Below are 19128 nucleotides of genomic sequence, written 5' to 3' on the forward strand. Positions count from 1 at the left end.
GCCCAAGGGCATTGGGTCTTTGTGTCCTGAACACTCATGGTTGCAGGGGGATCTGCAGAAACAGTCTGCGGATGCCATCGGAAAGTCCACAGTGGGAGGGCTTCTTTTCTGGAGGGTCTGGGGACGACACGGACACTGTTGGTCCACTTCAACACGGGATGCCCAAGGCTCTGGTGCAGTCAGTCGTGCTCCTCGGTTCTTGGGTTCAGCAGCCACCTTTCCACTCATTCTTTTGAGTCCAGCGAAGATCTGAGGATCTGGTATCAGGGGTCCCCTAAACACTCAATTTAGGGGGCGATAAGGGGCATGAATGGTAGTATCCAATGGGCTACTTACCCTTGGGGTCACTACATTCCACAGATGACCACTTCCTGTGGGGAGTGGGTACCACCCTGTCCAGAATTCCTAAATTCCACCACAGACAAGATGGTGGAATTTCCCAAGTAGTGTCCACTTCAGGGTGTTCCCAGTCTGGAAGTGTGACATGCCGCCTGCATAGCTAATTATCCCGTCTGTCCAGGTGCCGGATGGGCCCTGGGGTAAGGGGTTGGCATCTTCCTCTGAGGAAAGCCAGATCTGCATACCAAAGGCGGTGGACTTCTTTGAGGCTCCTTCCTTGAAATGCAGGGCATTCTGTGGGGCGGGATGTGTAACATTCTGGCCCGGACAGGCTTTTATTTCTGACCTCTCAAGTGCAAAGGCTCCCACCTTGGGAGATCAGATTCTCAGCTGTTGGCGGCAGGCTGGCTAGAACTGGTCTTTGAGCTCACCAGCAGCTGGTGCTTTTTCAGGGGGCACCTATGAGGTGCCCTCTGGGTGCATGAGTTAAGAAATCCATCAGTGGAATCAGTGAGGGTTCATTATTATGAGATGTTTGATACCAAATATCCCTAGGTTCGAAGAAGCTTGGGAACTCATATTGACCAGTGTCCAGCACACGTATTTTAAATGGCTGCACACTTACTATATCTATGGATCGACAAAGACATAGTAGGGGCATATTTGCTCATGCACATATGCCCTCACTTGTAATATAATGCACCCTCCCTTAGGGCTGAAGGCCTGATGTAGGTGTGACTTACACATATTACAAGCAGTGCTTTAGGGTTGTGTTTTCAATTTTGGGAGCACCTTGCCCATAGCCTGCAATGGTACTCTGCATAACATTGCTGCTAGGTCTCTCAGAGTGTCACAAGTTGTGCTGCAGCTCTGACGGGCCATCTTCAGTACCCATACTCTTGGTAACAGGGCTACACTTTAATAGGGACTTATAGAGGTGCTGAAGGGTCTGGTCACTTGGGGATCAAGTGACCCGGTGTCTTGTTTTGGAGAAGGAATACTGGCACAGGACCTGGTTAGCAGGAACACAGTGCACTTCAGTCAAAGCTGCAACTAAAAACCAGGCAGAAATTGGTGGGTATTGCATACAGAACCCAGCTCCCCACACAAATGAAAATTGATTTGGGAAAAAAAGTGGGTTGTTTATTCACCAACTCCAAAACATTTTTCTTTGACACCTTCTGCCACTAACTCAACTTTCAGAAGCAGATTTATAACTGCACAATTGACTGCTGAAACATGCATTCCTCTATTATGAAGGGGGTAAGGAAAACTAAGGTCAGCAGTGGATAAGCGTAGTTGGTAATACATGCACAGTTCTTGTTTACACTGAACTTGCTACTGTTGTGGTGTGTCCGAGTCTACTGGCTTGTTGACTTCTATGTTCTATTCCCTACAACACCCTCTCGTTGAGTCTTTCCAAGTAGGGCAGTTGATTCTGCTGGTTACCCTCTTGTAACCTGGTGTATGAGCTTAATATTTTTTTTCCCCACTTACCATCTTACCAACTTGACTGTCATCATGACAAGTGCCTGAGACCACATTTTTCCTTTCCTGACAAATTTGAGTAGTAAACTGGACTTCTTTGCAGATGTCCCCCAGAGAACTACTAGATACTGGTTTTCGCTCAGGTGACTGAGGCCTGCTAATCAGGTCTCAGTGGCAATGAAACAATGCCTGGTCCGGCCAAAGGTGATATCACCTCCTCCAGCAGGAAGATTAGTAAATCAGCATTTCAAGGCCAGAGACTTCAAAGCCTCTGCCGCCTTTGGTATGAGACCCTGACTTCCTCCAGCCCTACAGAATGCCACCCCTTTAGACCCATTTGGCACCAGGACAGGTGTGAAATTAGATAGTCAGGAGGCGTGTTACACTGTCAGGATAGTCACACTCCTAGGTTGGGCTGACTGAGGTAATCAAGAAAAGGAGAATTCCACCATCTCCGACACCTTGTGTGTGGTGAAATTAAGATCTCAGGGACAGGGTTTATATAGGGGGTGTAGTGACCCCAGAGACAAGTAGTCCATTGGCTACTACCCTACACTCCCGTTAACACACTTATATTTAGTATTTAGGGGGACCCCTGACACCGGGAAATTAGATCAAGTGATGAATTTGACTACTGGGAACCGAGGAAGAAAGAAGAAGGACTAAGAGAGCGAGAACTGAAGACCTGCACCAAAGATTGGCACCAAACCCTGCCAGGCTTCTTGCACTTCGACAATAGCTGGGACCGCCTTCACAAAGAGCTAGACAACCTCCCCAATCCCTTGGAGGACTGCCCAGCATCTCAACAACTGGGAAAGATCTCCCTTGGAGCAGAGGAGCTGCTTCCCTGCATCTGCAGGCATCGCTTGCAAAGTTCGGAACTCTGTCCAGTTGGCCATCGGGCCCACCGACGGAACAACGAGCCAGAAAATTGTTTGGAGCTCAGGATGTCAGCCCTGCCGCTTCAGAGAAGTCCAGAAACGCTGACTCCTCCCAGAGCCTCCTTGCACTGCACCTTTACCTGGGTATCGGCCTCCTGGCAGCAAGCAAGGCTTGTTGGTGGTCCAATCCAGACTCCAACAGACCAGAGACAGACCTACTGTTGAGGGATGTCAGGATACACAAAGCCAGCTTGGAGAGTGGCCCTGCTGCCCTGTTTTCCTCTGTTCACCAGGTCACCAATACAAAGAGTGAGCCACTGACCGCTGAAACCCGACACCAAAAAGCCCCACGCCCCACAGCCTGAGCCCAAATCAACCACCAATGCCAACGGGGTCTAGAGTCCCTCGACAGCTGAGCCAATCATTTGGTTTGACCCGACTGGTCCCCCAGTTCCTGCCTATAACCTATTTCTGCATGAAACTGAGAACCCCGAGAGCCTCCCGAAGCGCAACCCAGAAGAACAAAGCACCTCTGCACACGCCCCCCAAGCTCGAGCATCCGTGAACCAACAATATCCCTGAGTGCCAGAGAACCCAGAGACCTAAGGCCCCATGTGGGTTCAACTGAACTGGCCCCACCCCGTCCCTACTTGCAGCCTCTTTTCATTAGGACTGTTTCCTCATTGACTTAAACAGGGCACCCGATGCCGAAAAGCACCTCTGTACCCAGACGCCACAAAGCCGACAGAGGTGACCTATTGGTGCTGCCTTGGAGCTTGACCCCACTCACCTTAAGTCACGGAAGACAGCCCTGTAATTTGTTAGCAAGTAACCGTATGCAGTAGACGTTTTTCTTTATAGGATTACATTACCGTGTTCCTCTGCAAATACAGTGCATTTTCTATTTTTGGTAAAATCACTAACTCGCAAAGTACTTACCAAAGTCTGTGGTGTTAACAAAAAAATGTGTGTTATTTTTCTGAATTTTTCTCAAGTCCCTTCTGGAGTGCGTGTTCTATTTATTGACTGTGTGTTTAACAAATACTTATGCACTGGCCTCTGATAATACTAACCAATACCACAAGAGAGAGCATTTAGGGTTATTACTTTTAGCCTCTATCTACCATCAAGGGTCGTCTATACTATCTGCATAATGTGCCATTACATTGGCACACTACATAGATAGGCAGTTTCCTATACTTTGCTTCATAGTGTGTAAGGAAATGCCTCCTTGGCATGGTTACCCCCTGACTTTTTGCCTTTGCTGATGCTAAGTTTTGATTTGAAAGTGTGCTGAGGCCTGCTAACCAGGCCCCAGCACCAGTGTTCTTTCCCTAACCTATACTTTTGTTTCCACAATTGGCACACCCTGGCATCCAGGTAAGTCCCTTGTAACTGGTACCCCTGGTACCAAGGGCCCTGATGCCAGGGAAGGTCTCTAAGGGCTGCAGCATATCTTATGCCACCCTGGGGACCCCTCACTCAGCACAGACACACTGCTTGCCAGCTTGTGTGTGCTAGTGAGGACAAAACGACCAAGTCGACATGGCACTTCCCTCAGGGTGCCATGCCAACCTCACACTGCCTATGTAGTATAGATAAGTCACCCCTCTAGCAGGTCTTACAGCCCTAAGGCAGGGTGCACTATACCATAGGTGAGGGCATAAGTGCATGAGCACTATGCCCCTACAGTGTCTAAGCAAAACTTTAGACATTGTAAGTGCAGGGTAGCCATAAGAGTATATGGTCTGGGAGTCTGTCATGCACGAACTCCACAGCACCATAATGGCTACACTGAAAACTGTGAAGTTTGGTATCAAACGTCTCAGCACAATAAATGCACACTGATGCCTTAGAGGTGCACCCTGAAACCTTAACCGACTATCCGTGTAGGCTGACTAGTTCTAGCAGCCTGCCACACACCAGACATTTTGCTGGCCACATGGGGAGAGTGCCTTTGTCACTCTGTGGCTAGTAACAAAGCCTGTACTGGGTGGAGATGCTTATCACCTGCCCCTGCAGGAACTGTAACACCTGGCGGTGAGCCTCAAAGGCTTACCCCCTTTGTTACAGCACCACAGGGCACTCCAGCTAGTGGATTTGCCCGCCCCCTCCGGCCACAGCCCCACTTTTGGCGGCAAGGCTGGAGGAGATAATGAGAAAAATAAGGAGTCGTCACTGGCCAGGCAGGGCAGCCCCTAAGGTATCCTGAGCTGAGGTGACTCTGACTTTTAGAAATCCTCCATCTTGCAGATGGAGGATTCCACCAATAGGGATAGGAATGTGCCCCCCTCCCCTCGGGAGGAGGCACAAAGAGGGTGTACCCACCCTCAGGGCTAGTAGCCATTGGCTACTAACCCCCCAGACCTAAACACACCCTTAAATTTAGTATTTAAGGGCTCCCCAGAACCTAGGAACTCAGATTCCTGCAACCTAAGAAGAAGAGGACTGCTAAGCTGAAAAACCCTGCAGAGAAGACGGAGACACCAACTGCTTTGGCCCCAGCTCTACCGGCCTGTCTCCCCACTTCTAAAGACACTGCTCCAGCGACGCTCTCCCCAGGGACCAGCGACCTCTGAACCCTCAGAGGACTGCCCTGCATCTAGAAGGACCAAGAACTCCCAAGGACAGCGGCCCTGTTCACCAAAGACTGCAACTTTGAAACAAAGAAGCAACTTTGAAACAACTTGCGTTTCCCGCCGGAAGCGTGAGACTTGACACACTGCACCCGACGCCCCCGGCTCGACTTGTGGAGAACAATCACTTCAGGGAGGACTCCCCGGCGACTGCGAGACCATGAGTAGCCAGAGTTGCCCCCCCTGAGCCCCTACAGCGACGCCTGTAGAGGGAAGCCAGAGGCTCACCATGACCGCGACTGCCTGCTTCTAAGATTCAACACCTGGTAAAGACTCTGCACCCACAGCCCCCAGGGCCTGAAGGATCTGACCTCCAGTGCAGGAGCAACCCCCAGGTGGCCCTCTCCCTTGCCCAGGTGGTGGCTACCCCGAGGAGCCCCCCCCCCTTGCCTGCCTCATCGCTGAAGACCCCTTGGTCTCCCATTGAAACCTATTGAAAACCCGACGCGTGTTTGCACACTGCACCCGGCCGCCCCCGTGCTGCTGAGGGTGTACTTTTTGTGTGGACTTGTGTCCCCCCCGGTGCCCTACAAAACCCCCCTGGTCTGCCCTCCGAAGACGCGGGTACTTACCTGCTGGCAGACTGGAACCGGGGCACCCCCTTCTCCGTTGAAGCCTATGCGTTTTGGGCACCACTTCGACCTCTGCACCTGACCGGCCCTGAGCTGCTGGTGTGGTAACTTTGAGGTTGCTCTGAACCCCCAACGGTGGGCTACCTTGGACCCAAACTTGAACCCCGTAGGTGGTTTACTTACCTGCAAAAACTAACAAACTCTTACTTCCCCCAGGAACTGTTGAAAATTGCACGGTCTAGTTTTAAAATAGCTATATGTGATTTATGTGAAAACTGTATATGCTATTTTACTAATTCAAAGTTCCTAAAGTACCTACCTGCAATACCTTTCATTTGAAGTATTACATGTAAATCTTGAACCTGTGGTTCTTAAAATAAACTAAGAAAATATATTTTTCTATACAAAAACCTATTGGCCTGGAATTGTCTCGGAGTGTGTGTTCCTCATTTATTGCCTGTGTGTGTACAACAAATGCTTCACACTACTCATTTGATAAGCCTACTGCTCGACCACACTACCACAAAATAGAGCATTAGTGTTATCTCTTTTTGCCACTATCTTACCTCTAAGGGGAACCCTTGGAATCTGTGCACACTATTCCTTACTTTGAAATAGTGCATACAGAGCCAACTTCCTACATAGTGCTATTGGGCGGAGTCTACTCGGCACTTGCATCCCTTGGAAGGATTTTCTTTTGAACACCTTGCTTCCAGATGTGGTCTCTGTGAAGTAGTTATCTGCTGATGCTGTGTGGGGAAGTGCAGGACACTAGCCCTTCATGTGGCATATGAATACCATGTAAAGGGTCCAGGGGTTCCCCAGTAAGTGGGCAGGGCTTGCTATGGAATCCACTAGTCCTCTATTTAGCAGTACTGTGGTCAAGCAGTGTTAGGCTTAACACAGAGGAATGCAACACATCTACAAATACACATAAAAGTCAATAAATGAGATACACGATTCGAGAAGGAGATCCACACCAATCTATAAAAATAGCAAGTGAGTTTATATATGTTTAGTCATCAGTGATAAATCGTTCAGGTAATTACGTTTTTAAATAAGAATTCTTTTCACTTTAAAAAGTGGACACATGGCAATTTCTGAGTTCTGCTATGTTATCCTGTAGGAGGAAAAACACATTTTGAAAATAGGTAGAGTACAGCGACTTACAAGCCCAATTTCCAGGAGTTAAGGTGAGTAGTGGGCAACGTCCAAGGCAGCACCCAGAGCACAACCTCAGCAGCACGGGGCGGCCAGGTGCAGAGTCCAAAACAGCTTCAGGTGTCCAATACGTTACTAAGGGGATTGGTCACTGCGGAAAGAGGCTCCAGGCTCTGGCCAGGAGTCTAGTCGGGCTGAACCAACAGCCGGGCTCAGGTCTCACAATGCTCGGGCACAGTTAAGCACCTTTGGTCTGCTTCTCCACGGCATGGGGGCGACAGGTGCAGAGGTGTTCTTAGATGTCGGGTTTTTCTGACCGGAGTGGTTACGGTAGAAGGGTGCTGCGTGCAGAGGCTGCAGGCATCGTCGGGGAGTCCGGAGGGGTAGGGAGTTGAATCCACAATGGACTCGGACTCTGGAGGGCTGGTGAAACTTGTTGGCACCAGTGGACCACTTCAACTCGGACTTTGGAGTCTGTTGAAGGAACAGGTTCGCTGTTCATGGGAGGTCTCGAGTCATTTTTTTCAAAGGCAGGCAATCCTCCTGGGTTTCTGGAGAATCAACAAACACTTTTGTCTGCACCAAGACATGCAGCCTGCAATGGCAGAATGTCATGTGCTTGGTAAGGGGTCCCTTAGGGTGGCACAATTTGTGCTGCAGCTCTTAGGGACCCTCTTTAGCGCCTCAGGCCCTAGGAAACAGGGGCACCATTTACAAAGAACTTACAGAGGACGGTAAAGAATTTTTCACTTGGGGAAACAATTGTACAGTTTAGGGAAAGAGGTCTAGCACTGGTGACCTGCTTAGCACACTTGCAGGCGAAATTACATCGGATACCAGGCAAAAAGTGGGGGTAACCACATCAAAAAGAGGCACTTTCCTACAGGATGCTTAAAAGCAATGCTGGTACCGGCATGCTTCCATGTTGGCATTTGTCTTCTGGTCTACAGTAATGATCCCGAGCCGACAACATTAAGTCACCATTAAGCCACCAACTGCAATGTGCTCTGTCCTTGCATAAAACCAAAAGTATGACATAAGGCGGCCAGCTTATCATACTGCTGCATTTCTCCAGTATGCCGTGACTGAATCACAAGGCTTTGATGTTGACTGTATCTACAGATCCAATACGTCACTGGAGATTTTCATCTGACCTATAACAATGTTCTTTTCACCAAGAAGCTGCTACATTTTTGTGCAAGAAAGTATTTGGGGCCCGAGATTAACTTGTGCCATTAACTACTTTGATTGTAAGATTTTTACATGAGCCTGGAAACAAGTTTTTCAGTCTTGTATCATTTCCTGTGTTAGACTTATGCATGTATTCAGACGTGGTTCCATTTAAATCTCTTGAAGAATTTTTCAGCTGTAAGCACAGTGTTTTAAATGCAACAGAAGAAGTCACTTAGTGTCAGTAGTCAGTAGTTCAAAGCAAGTCGAGATGATTAATACTGCAAAGTGTTTAAGTATACCTTAGTAATCTGGTGTTGAGTGTGGCTAAGAGAAGCAGTGGATACACGTTACAAGGTGTATCCAACAGAAAAATATTCTTGGAGTAGATTAGGAACCTTAGATGCCACTGAATATTATAGCTATTGATGGCAAAAATGTTATGTTTAGGCAGAATCTGCATCACAGCTCAACAGATCCAAACGTTTGCTGAGATCACTGGAAAGAAGCATTTTGAAGAAAAAGAACATTATCCATCTGGTATGCTCACATGGCTGTAATAGTCTTGAAAAAGTGTACGTAGCTATTAATGCTCAATACATTTTAGGTGACTGCACCAGAGCAATTTGCTAATTAGAACTAAACTTAGACCAAGTATTCCCATTTACTGAATGTCTCTATAGGAACAAGGAGGAGAACTCGTTCTATACAAGTAGAAGAGGGTTTTCAGAAAGGAACTTAGAAGTGGTGATGGATTTGAGCAGACGACAGAGCAATGTGTTCTATTCTTTATATCACCCAAATGCAAAATGTGCATTATTTTTAATATAGCTCTTGCATTATAGCTTTTGAAGTAGCAGTTGACCCAGCAGGCCACTTCCTAGCTGCATGCACGAGGGCTAATAATTATTTTACACTTACCATCTTGAGAACGGTCATTGTAATAAACTTTCAAACATCAAGACGATGGAAATAAAATGAGTGCAGCCGGAAAGTACAGAAGGATACAAGGAGATGGCCACTGATGGGAAGGGAATGGAAACAGGCAAGCTGTTGGCTTAAAGCTCAATAATTTTTAACAAAGAAACTTGCTTGTACTTTTGGGTATTGTTTTATTCAGCAGTGGGTCACTAAGTGAGAAAGCAGACTGCTGCAACAGTGAGCAGAAGGGGCAAGGAGTTACAATGCAATGGGTCTCGCATTTTGCTGGAGTTAGAGCTATTGGCGTTGTAAATGGACTACTGGTATTTTCTTGCCACATAATTCCAGAGGCCTTGATTATTACTAAAGGGCTAGTAGGCCTACTGGAATATTATTTCTAACAAGTCCCTTAAAACACAAACTACTCCCAGCTGTAAAACAAAAGCCATAAGAGAGCTTAAAAAGACACTGAATGGTGTGAGGGCTTATTATTTTGGGGGGTGACTTTCCCAGGTGCAGTGAATATTGTAGTATCTTAACTAATGCTCAGAACAGCCCCTAGAGGACACCACTATAATATAGCATTTGGAAAAAAATGGTCATATAACCATATAGTCAGCCCCTAGAGGGTATAACCACATGAAAAGAGAATGGCAGAAAATAATGCAGTGTAACCATATACTTATACCCCAGAGGGTGTAGTGCCTTACAGATTTTCAGGCCTACTGCAATACTATTACAAACAAGGCCCTTAAAAACACAAATTATTCCAAGCTGTAAAACAAAAGTTCCAGCCATGAGAGTGCTTAGTAAGACACTGAATAGTGGGAGAGGTTGTTTTGGGGTCCCTGCTGACCTAGCGTGGGGACACAGAGGTGACCTAAACAGAAAGTGTGTGTCATGCTGAAAGGTTTGGTGGTGGTCCCATTCGTAGGACCACCACAGGCTGGGTTATAAGCAAAAATGTTTTGTAAAAGAAATGCCCTTCAAAGCATTATGGGGCAACTGTCCCAAGTGCAGTGAATATTGTTGTTGATCTCTCCCGCTGTGCCGGGAGAGCCAAATTGAAGATTTCTGTGTTTACTAAAGCATTTACCAATTACAAGGGATTTTTTAAAGCCATGGGGCGCGAAGGAGAGAGGCAAAGCAAAATTTAAATGACTCCTGTTAGAGATGGTGTCTCTATTTGGCAGAGGTATAAACCCTTCTCCAAGCAGGGACAACAATCCTAGTCAGGGTAAGTCATGCACAATCCAAATGATCCTGGCCCACCCTCTGGTAGCTTGGCACTGAGCAGTCAGGCTTAACTTAGATGGCAATGTGTAAAGTATGTGTGCAATAAAACACAGTAACACAGTGATAACACCACAAAAAATACACCACACAGGTTTAGAACAATATATACTATTTATCTGAATAAAACAAGGTAAAAACGACAAAGAACCAATAAGCACAAGTTGAAATATCACTTTTGAAAGGTTTAAAAGTGTCTTCATCCTTAGAAACAAACAGTTGTCCCTTTGTTACACACAGTACCTGGTGTTCGTCAAAAATAATGACGCACGGAGACCGCAGAGGAGGAGATGTGTGGAAAAATAAGGTGTGTGTCGGATTTTCCGGCGCGGCACAGACGATGTGTAATTTCTTTCCAAATGCGTCGTTTTTTCGGCACGCAGTCTTGGTTCCTCACTGCGATGCAGGGATATGTTGATACCCAGGGATGATGTGGGGAAAATCCTTGATGTGCTAGAAGGCACAGGCGCTGCATCGATCCGGTAGGCGATGCTTCACATTTTACGCCACAAGGCAGGCACTGCGTTGAATTTGCAGTTGGTAAGTTGACGCTGTGTCGTTCCAGACGGCTGTGCAGCAATTTCTCAGCCGCAATGCAGGCTTTGCGTTGATTTTCGACCCACAAGGAGTTTCCTGAAGAGATGAAGTCTTTTTGACCCGAGACTTCAGAAAACAGGAGGCAAGCTCAATCCAAGCCCTTGCAGAGCACATTTGGGGAAGGCAGAGTCCTTCTCTGCAAAGTCAGAGGCCAGCAGGGCAGCAGTCCTTCTCAGCAAAGCAGTCGGAGTCCTTTGGACAGCCAGGCAGTTCCTCTTGACAGGATGCAGGTGTAGGTCCAGAAGTGTCTGAGTTGGTGGGTTCTGAGACCTAGTTTATATACCAAAAAATGCCTTTGAAGTGAGGGAGCATTCAAAGAGTGGTTTTTAAGTGCACAAGGTCCCCTTTTAGTCCAGTCCTGTCTGCCAAGGCCCTAGTTGGGGGCTGATCAGTCAATTGTGGGAGGGCAGGCCAATGGTCTCTGTAATGTAAGTGTCAGGCCCTTCACCCTTCCAGCCCAGGAAGACCCATTCATTAGCCAGATGAGATTGAGTGTCCTGTGTATGTGGTTGTCTGGGTAAAGTGCACAAGGGAGCTGTCAACCAGAACAGACAAGATGTTGATTGGAGACAGGCTGTAAGGTACAGATGGTTTTAATTGCAGAGAAATGCTCACTTTCTAAAAGTGGCATTTCTAAAATAGAAATATAAAAATCCAACCTCACAAATAAGCAGGATTTTCTATTACCATTCTGGCCATCCTAAATATGACTTGGTTACCCCTTTCAAATCAGAATCTACCACTCAAAAAGTATTTGAGGGCAGTCCTAATACTAGTCTATGAAAGGAGCAGGCCTCACAGTAGTGGAAAACGAATTTAGGAGTTTTTCACTACCAGGACATATAAAACACAAATGTACATGTCCTGCCTTTTACCTTCATTGCACCCTGCCCTATGGGTTACTTAGGGCCTACCTTAGGGGTGACTTACATGTTGAAAAAAGGTGAATTTAAGGCGTTTAAGACTTGTCAAATACTTTTAAATGCTAAGTCGAAGTGGCAGTGAAACTGCACACACAGGCCTTGCAATGGCAGGCCTGAGACATGGTTAAGGGGCTACTTACATGGGTGGCACAATCAGTGCTGCAGGCCCAAAAGTATCATTTAATTTACAGGCCCTGGGCACATGGAGTGCACTTTAATAGGGACTTAAATTAAATGTGTCAATTGGGGAATAAACCAATATTACCATGTTTGAGGGAGAGAGCATACGCATTTTAGCACTGATTAGCAGCAGTAAAGTGTGCAGAGTCCTAAAACCAGAAAAACAGTGTCAGAAAAGTGGAGGGAGGCAAGCAAAAAGTTGGGGGATGACCAAGGCTGTCAGGTCTAACAATTCCAATTAGGTAACAGTGTGAACAATGGGATGCACCAATACTGCCAATCGAGTTCACAGCCATAAGAGCCATGGCCGCCATGGAGCTCAAAGGGGGTAGACAAAAGAGAAAGTAGTTTGCCCACGCCAAAGTATATCAGCAATCGTGAAATAATCCATGTAACAGGGTCAGCCTGCCATGCGTTACAAACCAGCCTCAAGGCGGGACGAAACATAAATTTACCAATGACATCAAGGGATTTTTGAAAGACAAGCCCAGGAATGAATAAAGGTGAAGGGCGTGAGGTGGGCCTAGTTAAAGCACACAGATAGATGATAACAGGTGGAAAAGCAGCGCTTGCGTGCTGCTGTGCTCAGCCTAAAAACGTAAGTGTATAAAAAAATAAAAAGTACATCTTTGTGGCCAACAGTCTATACTGCTTGCGCAAGAGATGTTGGCTTCGTATTTTTTTGGTCAAACTATTCATTAGAATATTTAATGTTACTATCAGACACTATTCAATTAGGACTCATACGTGTTGTACACAGATCTTAAAAAAAAATTTAAAAAATAGTCTTTCAAACATGCAGGCATGCTATGTCATAATACTAGCTGCAGGAATCAGATTTTCTAAGCCAAATCAGCATACAGGACACTGAAATGTATGTGTTGTTTAGCTATGTGCGTGCACCTACACTGGTTAGCCTATAGAGGAAGGGGAATGTTGGGGCAATATGCCCCAACACGAGAATCCACTCTCAAGACTATGCAACGACGATTCTAATTGGCATGACATGAAGACTAATTGGGAAAACAGCAAGCAAAGGTTTTTTTCCAAACTGTTGTCATTGTAGGGTTTTCACTGAAAGCACAGCAGAATGCAGTGCTGAAACTGAAGACTGACTCGAAGCACAGGATGCAAGAAACCACACCAATGCTTACTTGAAGATGAAATTGTGACTATTGCTGTGTAGTCAGTACAGCTTTAATGTGGTTATTTTATTGGCACCGTATGCAGAACTAATCATGTCAGTGATTAAGGAAACTGTATATTTAAATATTCCTAGACTATTTGAAGGGTGCTGTTCACAGTGTGTATGGGAGGGAGTTTGAAATGGGGACAATCAAACTTAAAGTCAATAGGATTAGGCAGATTTCACTTATAAAACACTGCACCTGATTAATTCAACAGCCTGTCACATTTTTGAGATTTCATAAATGTATCCTGGTTTTGTACAGAAAACGCAAACCTTCAATTATTTCTGGTGTGGTCACCTTTTCGGTTTTCAGCCATCACCTACAACAGTTCATTGTGAATGAATGATATATACATATGCACATATTACTTGTCAGCCACATGCAAACATAAAGCACCACCTACGTTGATCAACAATACTGTTCACATGTTTATTCTATTTCTTTTGTTACTGGTCAATCGTGCACAAGTCCTGTGTACCATGCTTATAGTCATATGTACAGCATTTCTGATGAAGATGCTTCGGCGACTGCACCAAGTACACGTCGAGTGGGAGTAGTGTAAATTTCATAATTTTAAAAATATATAAAACAACCCAAAACTAGAGCTTACCATGGAGAGGCATCTTTTTACACAAGAAAACAGTACTTCCCGAATTTAGGGTGTAGAAGTGTGGAAGTCTGCGAGCAACTAAAAAGCGGCAGTTTTGTCCCTTAACAGGGTTAACGTCCATGTAGCTAACCCTCCCAGCCCTTATCTCTAAAGCGAAAAGAGAGGGTACCCCTGGATGAGCACTGAGAGACACTTCAGGGTCTGGCCTCCCTCTCACCCTCTGGACAAGACAGCAGCAGTAACAATGACTGAACTCATAGTGGCAGTGGGCGGAGGGCCAAGCCTGAAGTGAGATCCCCGCCAGACAGGAATCCCAGGTGGTCAGCCTAAAACCTGTGCAGCACACAGGGACGCTCACAACAGCCTCTAACCACAATAGGGCTCGGAGCAAATAACCTAGGACTGGGAGATTGGAGAAGTCCAAAGTTCACTCAAGCAGTCGTTGCTGCAGCCGCACAGGGTTAGTTAGGGCAGGGACAGAACCTGGGACCGGGCAGGGTGTCGCTGAGGTAGGTGAGCAGGAGGAGACGCGCCCTTGCGGAGGTACAACCCAGGTGGCTATCGGCTAGGTGATGACGCCACATCAGCTGCTGCTGGATCATTAGGGAGGGGACTGTGTTACTCAGCCTACCTTGGTGCGAGTTTACTTAATAGCATTTACTGGAGCCACTCGAGTCACTAGTGTGTCCTGGTGCCTCTGGCCTGGACGCTGGCACACTCCGAACACCAGCATGCCCAGGCTGCAGTTAGCTGCGGCCTCCGGTCAGTGTTCCCAGGTCTGAAACCTAAAACCAGCGCTTCAATACCACCAATGGAGTGAGCGCAAAGGGGAGAGACAAAAGGAAAAAGTTGTTCGCCCACGCTGAAGTATATCAGCAATCGAGCAATAATCCATGTAACAGGGTCAGTCAGCAAGGCGGTAAAAAAAAAATATTTAAAAAAAAAATCAAAGGTGGGACAAATGTAAGGAATGTACCAATGACATCAAGGCATTTTTGAAAGGCAAGCCCAGGAGCAAGTGAAGGTGATGGGTGTGAGATGGGCGTAGTTAAAAGCCCACAGATAGAATACAACAGGTCAGAAAGCAATTGCGCACTCGACCCAAAAGTGTGACAAAATGAGACAGCAAAAGCAATATATCCAAAACAATTATAGAGCTTTGTATACTTGTCCCAAAAACAAATGTTTAATTTAAAGTAGCTGGTAAATATGTAGAACACTTAAAACTAACATGGCTCCTATAGGCTCCCACATGCTGAAAACAGAAGCGCATGCCTTTGCTCCCAAGCTGAAAATCAGCATGCGTTGCAGAATAACACCCTGTGTAAATATGTGATTAAAAGGGGCAGCGAGACATAGCCAGCGCTCCCAACATGTGGCAGGACCGTCACCCATTTAAAAACAAAAAAAGTATTCCCAAAACAATGGAAGAAAATGCCCATTGCATATGTCTAGCAGTAGTTGGGTGGTGTGCTCTGGGAGGGCTAAACCCCGGTAAAAACCATGATGTATGCTTGCCCTTGCCAAACGGGGAGAACGCAAAATAGAGCAACGATGGTACCAGCAAATGGGAAGTTCGTGGGCGGGCTGAAGCCCACAATGTACATACAGCATGTCTGGGTTCCAGACACCGCATGCGCACTGTCTATAGACAAGACCTAATAAATGACTACCAAATAAAGAGGGCAAACTGAGTAAATGAATCAAACCACGATCAGAATTCCAAGTCCTGTTTTAAACCACAACCACATTGATTTCATAGAAGAAGCTGCGCAGCCAAAATGTCTCCAGCTATCCAAGTCTGTTTTTATTTCTTTTTATTCAGAAAAATTTAATTTATTTCCACTTCCAGCCAACACATTTCGTTCCCTACAAAGTAACTTCATCAGGGCATTACGTGAAATTTCTGTGACTGGCATGCATAGTTATATGTGTCATTTTCTTGTTGCTGTTATACGTTGGGTAAACAACCTATCTCTCAACCAGCATTTCAGCTTCTGAGTAACAAATAAATTTACCCTGCTCTTGGTTTGGTTTATTTAACAGTTTGCCCTCCTTCATTGGTAGTGAAAGCCCTACACAACACAAGACAAGAATACCTGAACTGCATACTCTTTCATCAACCCACTAGACACCTATGCGCCTACTCATTCTCACTTGCACACATTCCCCACACCTGAAAAAACACTACTGGGGGTCGCTCATTCTCCAACATCGCACCCAAGACATGGAATAACCTCCCGCAAGACATCTGAGACTCCTCCTCACTTCTCAAGTTTCACAAGAAGCTGAAGACCTGGATCTTGGGGACCACAAACCTATACGCCTGCTCAAGCTCCTGGATACCCTCTCAGGTGATTACTGCGCTGTACAAATCAATACAACATAACATAACAAAAATGATTTTGCAAAACTGTACTCCAACAATCAAGATTATCAAATGTCATATCTTCGCAGCATTTCCATTAAAAACAAATGTAACAAAGTACTATTCAGTCGGGAGAAGGCAGAATTGAAGGGTAAGGATAGCTAATTGTGAACATCGCTTATCAACTTCAGTGTCTACTCTTCCATGCTCATGTCAAATAACACTCACTTTCCTTCTTCATCTACTTCGGCGGGGGCATTTCCAAGCTTCCTCTGTTCTTCTAGTTCTTTCTTTTTTCTCCAGTCCTCTCTTGTCATCTTCTTTGGTTCTTCGATTCCCATTGCTTCTCCAGTCCCAGCCGATGACATTGCCTCAACGCTTGTAGAAGCCATTATTGTCTTGATTTAAAGGTCTAACTATTTAATCTGTGGGTGCAAAGACGTACAAAAATTAAGCATACGGCCTTTGTCTTTTTTTAAACATGAAAAAGTAACAACTGAGCGACATAAAGGTCTGTATCCAAACAAGTCTGAAACCAGCCGCGACACACTAATAATACACCACACAAAGCAAACTCACACATAACATAACAAAATAGGTGCTGGTACCCACATATCACAAAAATGACAGAATCCAAAAAGCCCCAAATACTGAATAGCAAATAACATTACTAAGATGCTGTTGGCGTATTAGTTTTTCCATACTGCTCTTTCAACGGATGTTATTTGACTGTAGTTTTAGTACTTCCGGTTCACATAACAGCGAATCCTACGGCCCAACATATTCCAGAATCGTCGCGGGGTGGAAGGGATTGGTGATACGTAAAGTGATCTAAGATTGGCAGAACCTCAGGCAATCCAAGCCGGGGCGAGTTTTTTTTTTTAACCTTAAATGTGCTCCGGGGTGGGTCAGGAGTGTGAAGAGTCAGCATGGACTTTGATTGGCTGGGAATCAGTCTGCGCCGATTGGCTATAGCTGAAAAAACGTACCTCCTTTCAAACACACCCACCACTTTTCCCATTGGGCCGAAAAGTAGGGTAGGGTAGGGTAGTGATGTGTTATAAACGTTTTGCTGTTAATTAACTGGGACGTATGTTCTCTTGAGAGTGCACGCAATGTGCATCGGATCATCGGAAACCCGTAGATAACCTCAGAATTCGCCGCTGAAGAGTGAGATGCAGAAATGAAATGTACAATGAATGAACGATGAAAGGAAACTGAGACCTGGACCTATGAAGGAAAGTAGCAAATCGAATCTAGAAGTTAAAGTAAATGAAGGGAAATAAAGTGTAGGCGAAAAGAGAAGGAAAACTGGATACAAAAGCAGAGAGGAGAAGGGAAAAGTCTAAAGAGAAAACATTGCTACAAGAGATGGGGTAAGGAACTTTTAACGGAAAATTGCAGGTGGAAAGACAGTTTTGGACTTTTTTCTTAATAAAATCGTTCACACCGTAGGGAAGGACGAGAGGCGTAAAAGGTTTTCTTATAGTTTATTCAGGAGAGCAAACAGTAACTGTGCTTGTTTAAAGCTGACCCACCACAGCTGAAGCAATATCAATAATAGGTTTGCAGTAAAAACATTAAAAAGTAGACTCAGACAACCAGTCATCCGCTTTTAATGTGTCTTCCAGACGGGAACTTAGAGCAAAGGTCTTGGACATCATGGCTCCCCATATAGAGTGAGCACCAAATTTAGAAATGTCAATGCCCGCCTTGCTCAAAAGCCATCGTACCCATCTAGCTAAGTTCGCTGAGGTAACCAGGCGATACAGTTTCACAAGCAAAATTAACAACAGATCCCACATATCAGAACAAAACTCTGCTATACTCACCTAAGCCTTTGCATTGTACCACACCATGCTTAGAATTATCATCAAAGCTAGGATACGAAAGAGACTTGGAGTTGTATTTAGTGCGGCACGAGATGGAGAAAGTCACTCCTTCAGGAGAAATAATTCTACCTGGCGAATCCAGAGCTTTTACGTTTGATACTTGTTTGCACAAAATCGAGCACAAAAGCATGGTGGGTTTAGCAGAAAGCTGCTTTCCACCCAGAGTGATTGTTTTTAGGATGCCAGGATTCCACAAAATCGTAAACCCAATTTAACATCCCACAAAGTGGAATTTCGAGGACGTGGAGGATTGGTCAATCGGATGGCTTTCAAAAGCTTACAAACAATGGGAAGCTCACCCACCAGTTTACCGTTGCACAATAATTATTTACAGACATATATGCCAAGCCCGAAGATGCCAAGGAAGGCAGGAAGTTCAGGACCAGACTACAATCTGCTGAAGCGGGATCTGCGTTCTGTTCATGGCACCAAGACCACCAGCGCTTCCAAGCGGAAGCACAGTGTTTACGGATGCCGGAATACCGGGCCTTAGAGATAAATTCATTAGATTCCTGGGAGGCTCCATCTTTCCCTGAAATTTTCCATGCCACTAGAGAGAGGCTTTCTGACAAAATCAGAGAATGAGGAAGACCCAAAGGATCCAGCAGGCGGTTCCACCTGTGTGGAAGCAGTATCGGGGGCACAGCTCATCTCCAGTAGTACCGGGCACCAAGCTTGGGCCTTCCACAGAGGGGTCACCAGAATCAGATGTGCCTGTTGATGACGGGTCTGAGCTACGACCCTGGGGATCATCATAAAGGGAGGAAAGGCATAACTCCGAAACAAGGACCAGTCCTGAAGGAACTCATCGGTAGCCAAAGCTTCCGGATCCAGGTGCCAACTGAAGAACTTTTCCAGCTGGCGAATGAGGCGGGAAGCAAAGAAATCTATGGAGAAAGGGCCCCAC

At 45.8% G+C, this 19128-nt stretch overlaps 1 protein-coding gene across 3 annotated transcripts in view; it reads right to left on the minus strand.

The window, feature by feature from the left end:
- The window catches only part of SLU7 (SLU7 homolog, splicing factor), a 225456-nt gene extending 208318 nt beyond the window's left edge, over positions 1-17138 (minus strand). Inside the window, exons 1-2 of one of the 3 annotated variants that reach the window (XM_069199379.1) lie at positions 17001-17138; positions 16558-16754 (exon numbers count right to left, since the gene is read on the minus strand). In XM_069199379.1, coding sequence (XP_069055480.1) covers positions 16558-16721 — 164 coding nt within the window. In that variant the 5' untranslated portion in view covers positions 16722-16754; positions 17001-17138. Of the gene's footprint in view, positions 1-16557; positions 16755-16941 lie in introns of all 3 variants that reach the window. The other 2 variants (XM_069199377.1, XM_069199380.1) reach the window with 2 other exon arrangements.
- Between the last annotated feature and the right edge of the window lie 1990 nt (positions 17139-19128).

This window comes from Pleurodeles waltl, chromosome 7 (assembly GCF_031143425.1).
Source record: "Pleurodeles waltl isolate 20211129_DDA chromosome 7, aPleWal1.hap1.20221129, whole genome shotgun sequence".
NCBI lineage: Eukaryota > Metazoa > Chordata > Amphibia > Caudata > Salamandridae > Pleurodeles > Pleurodeles waltl.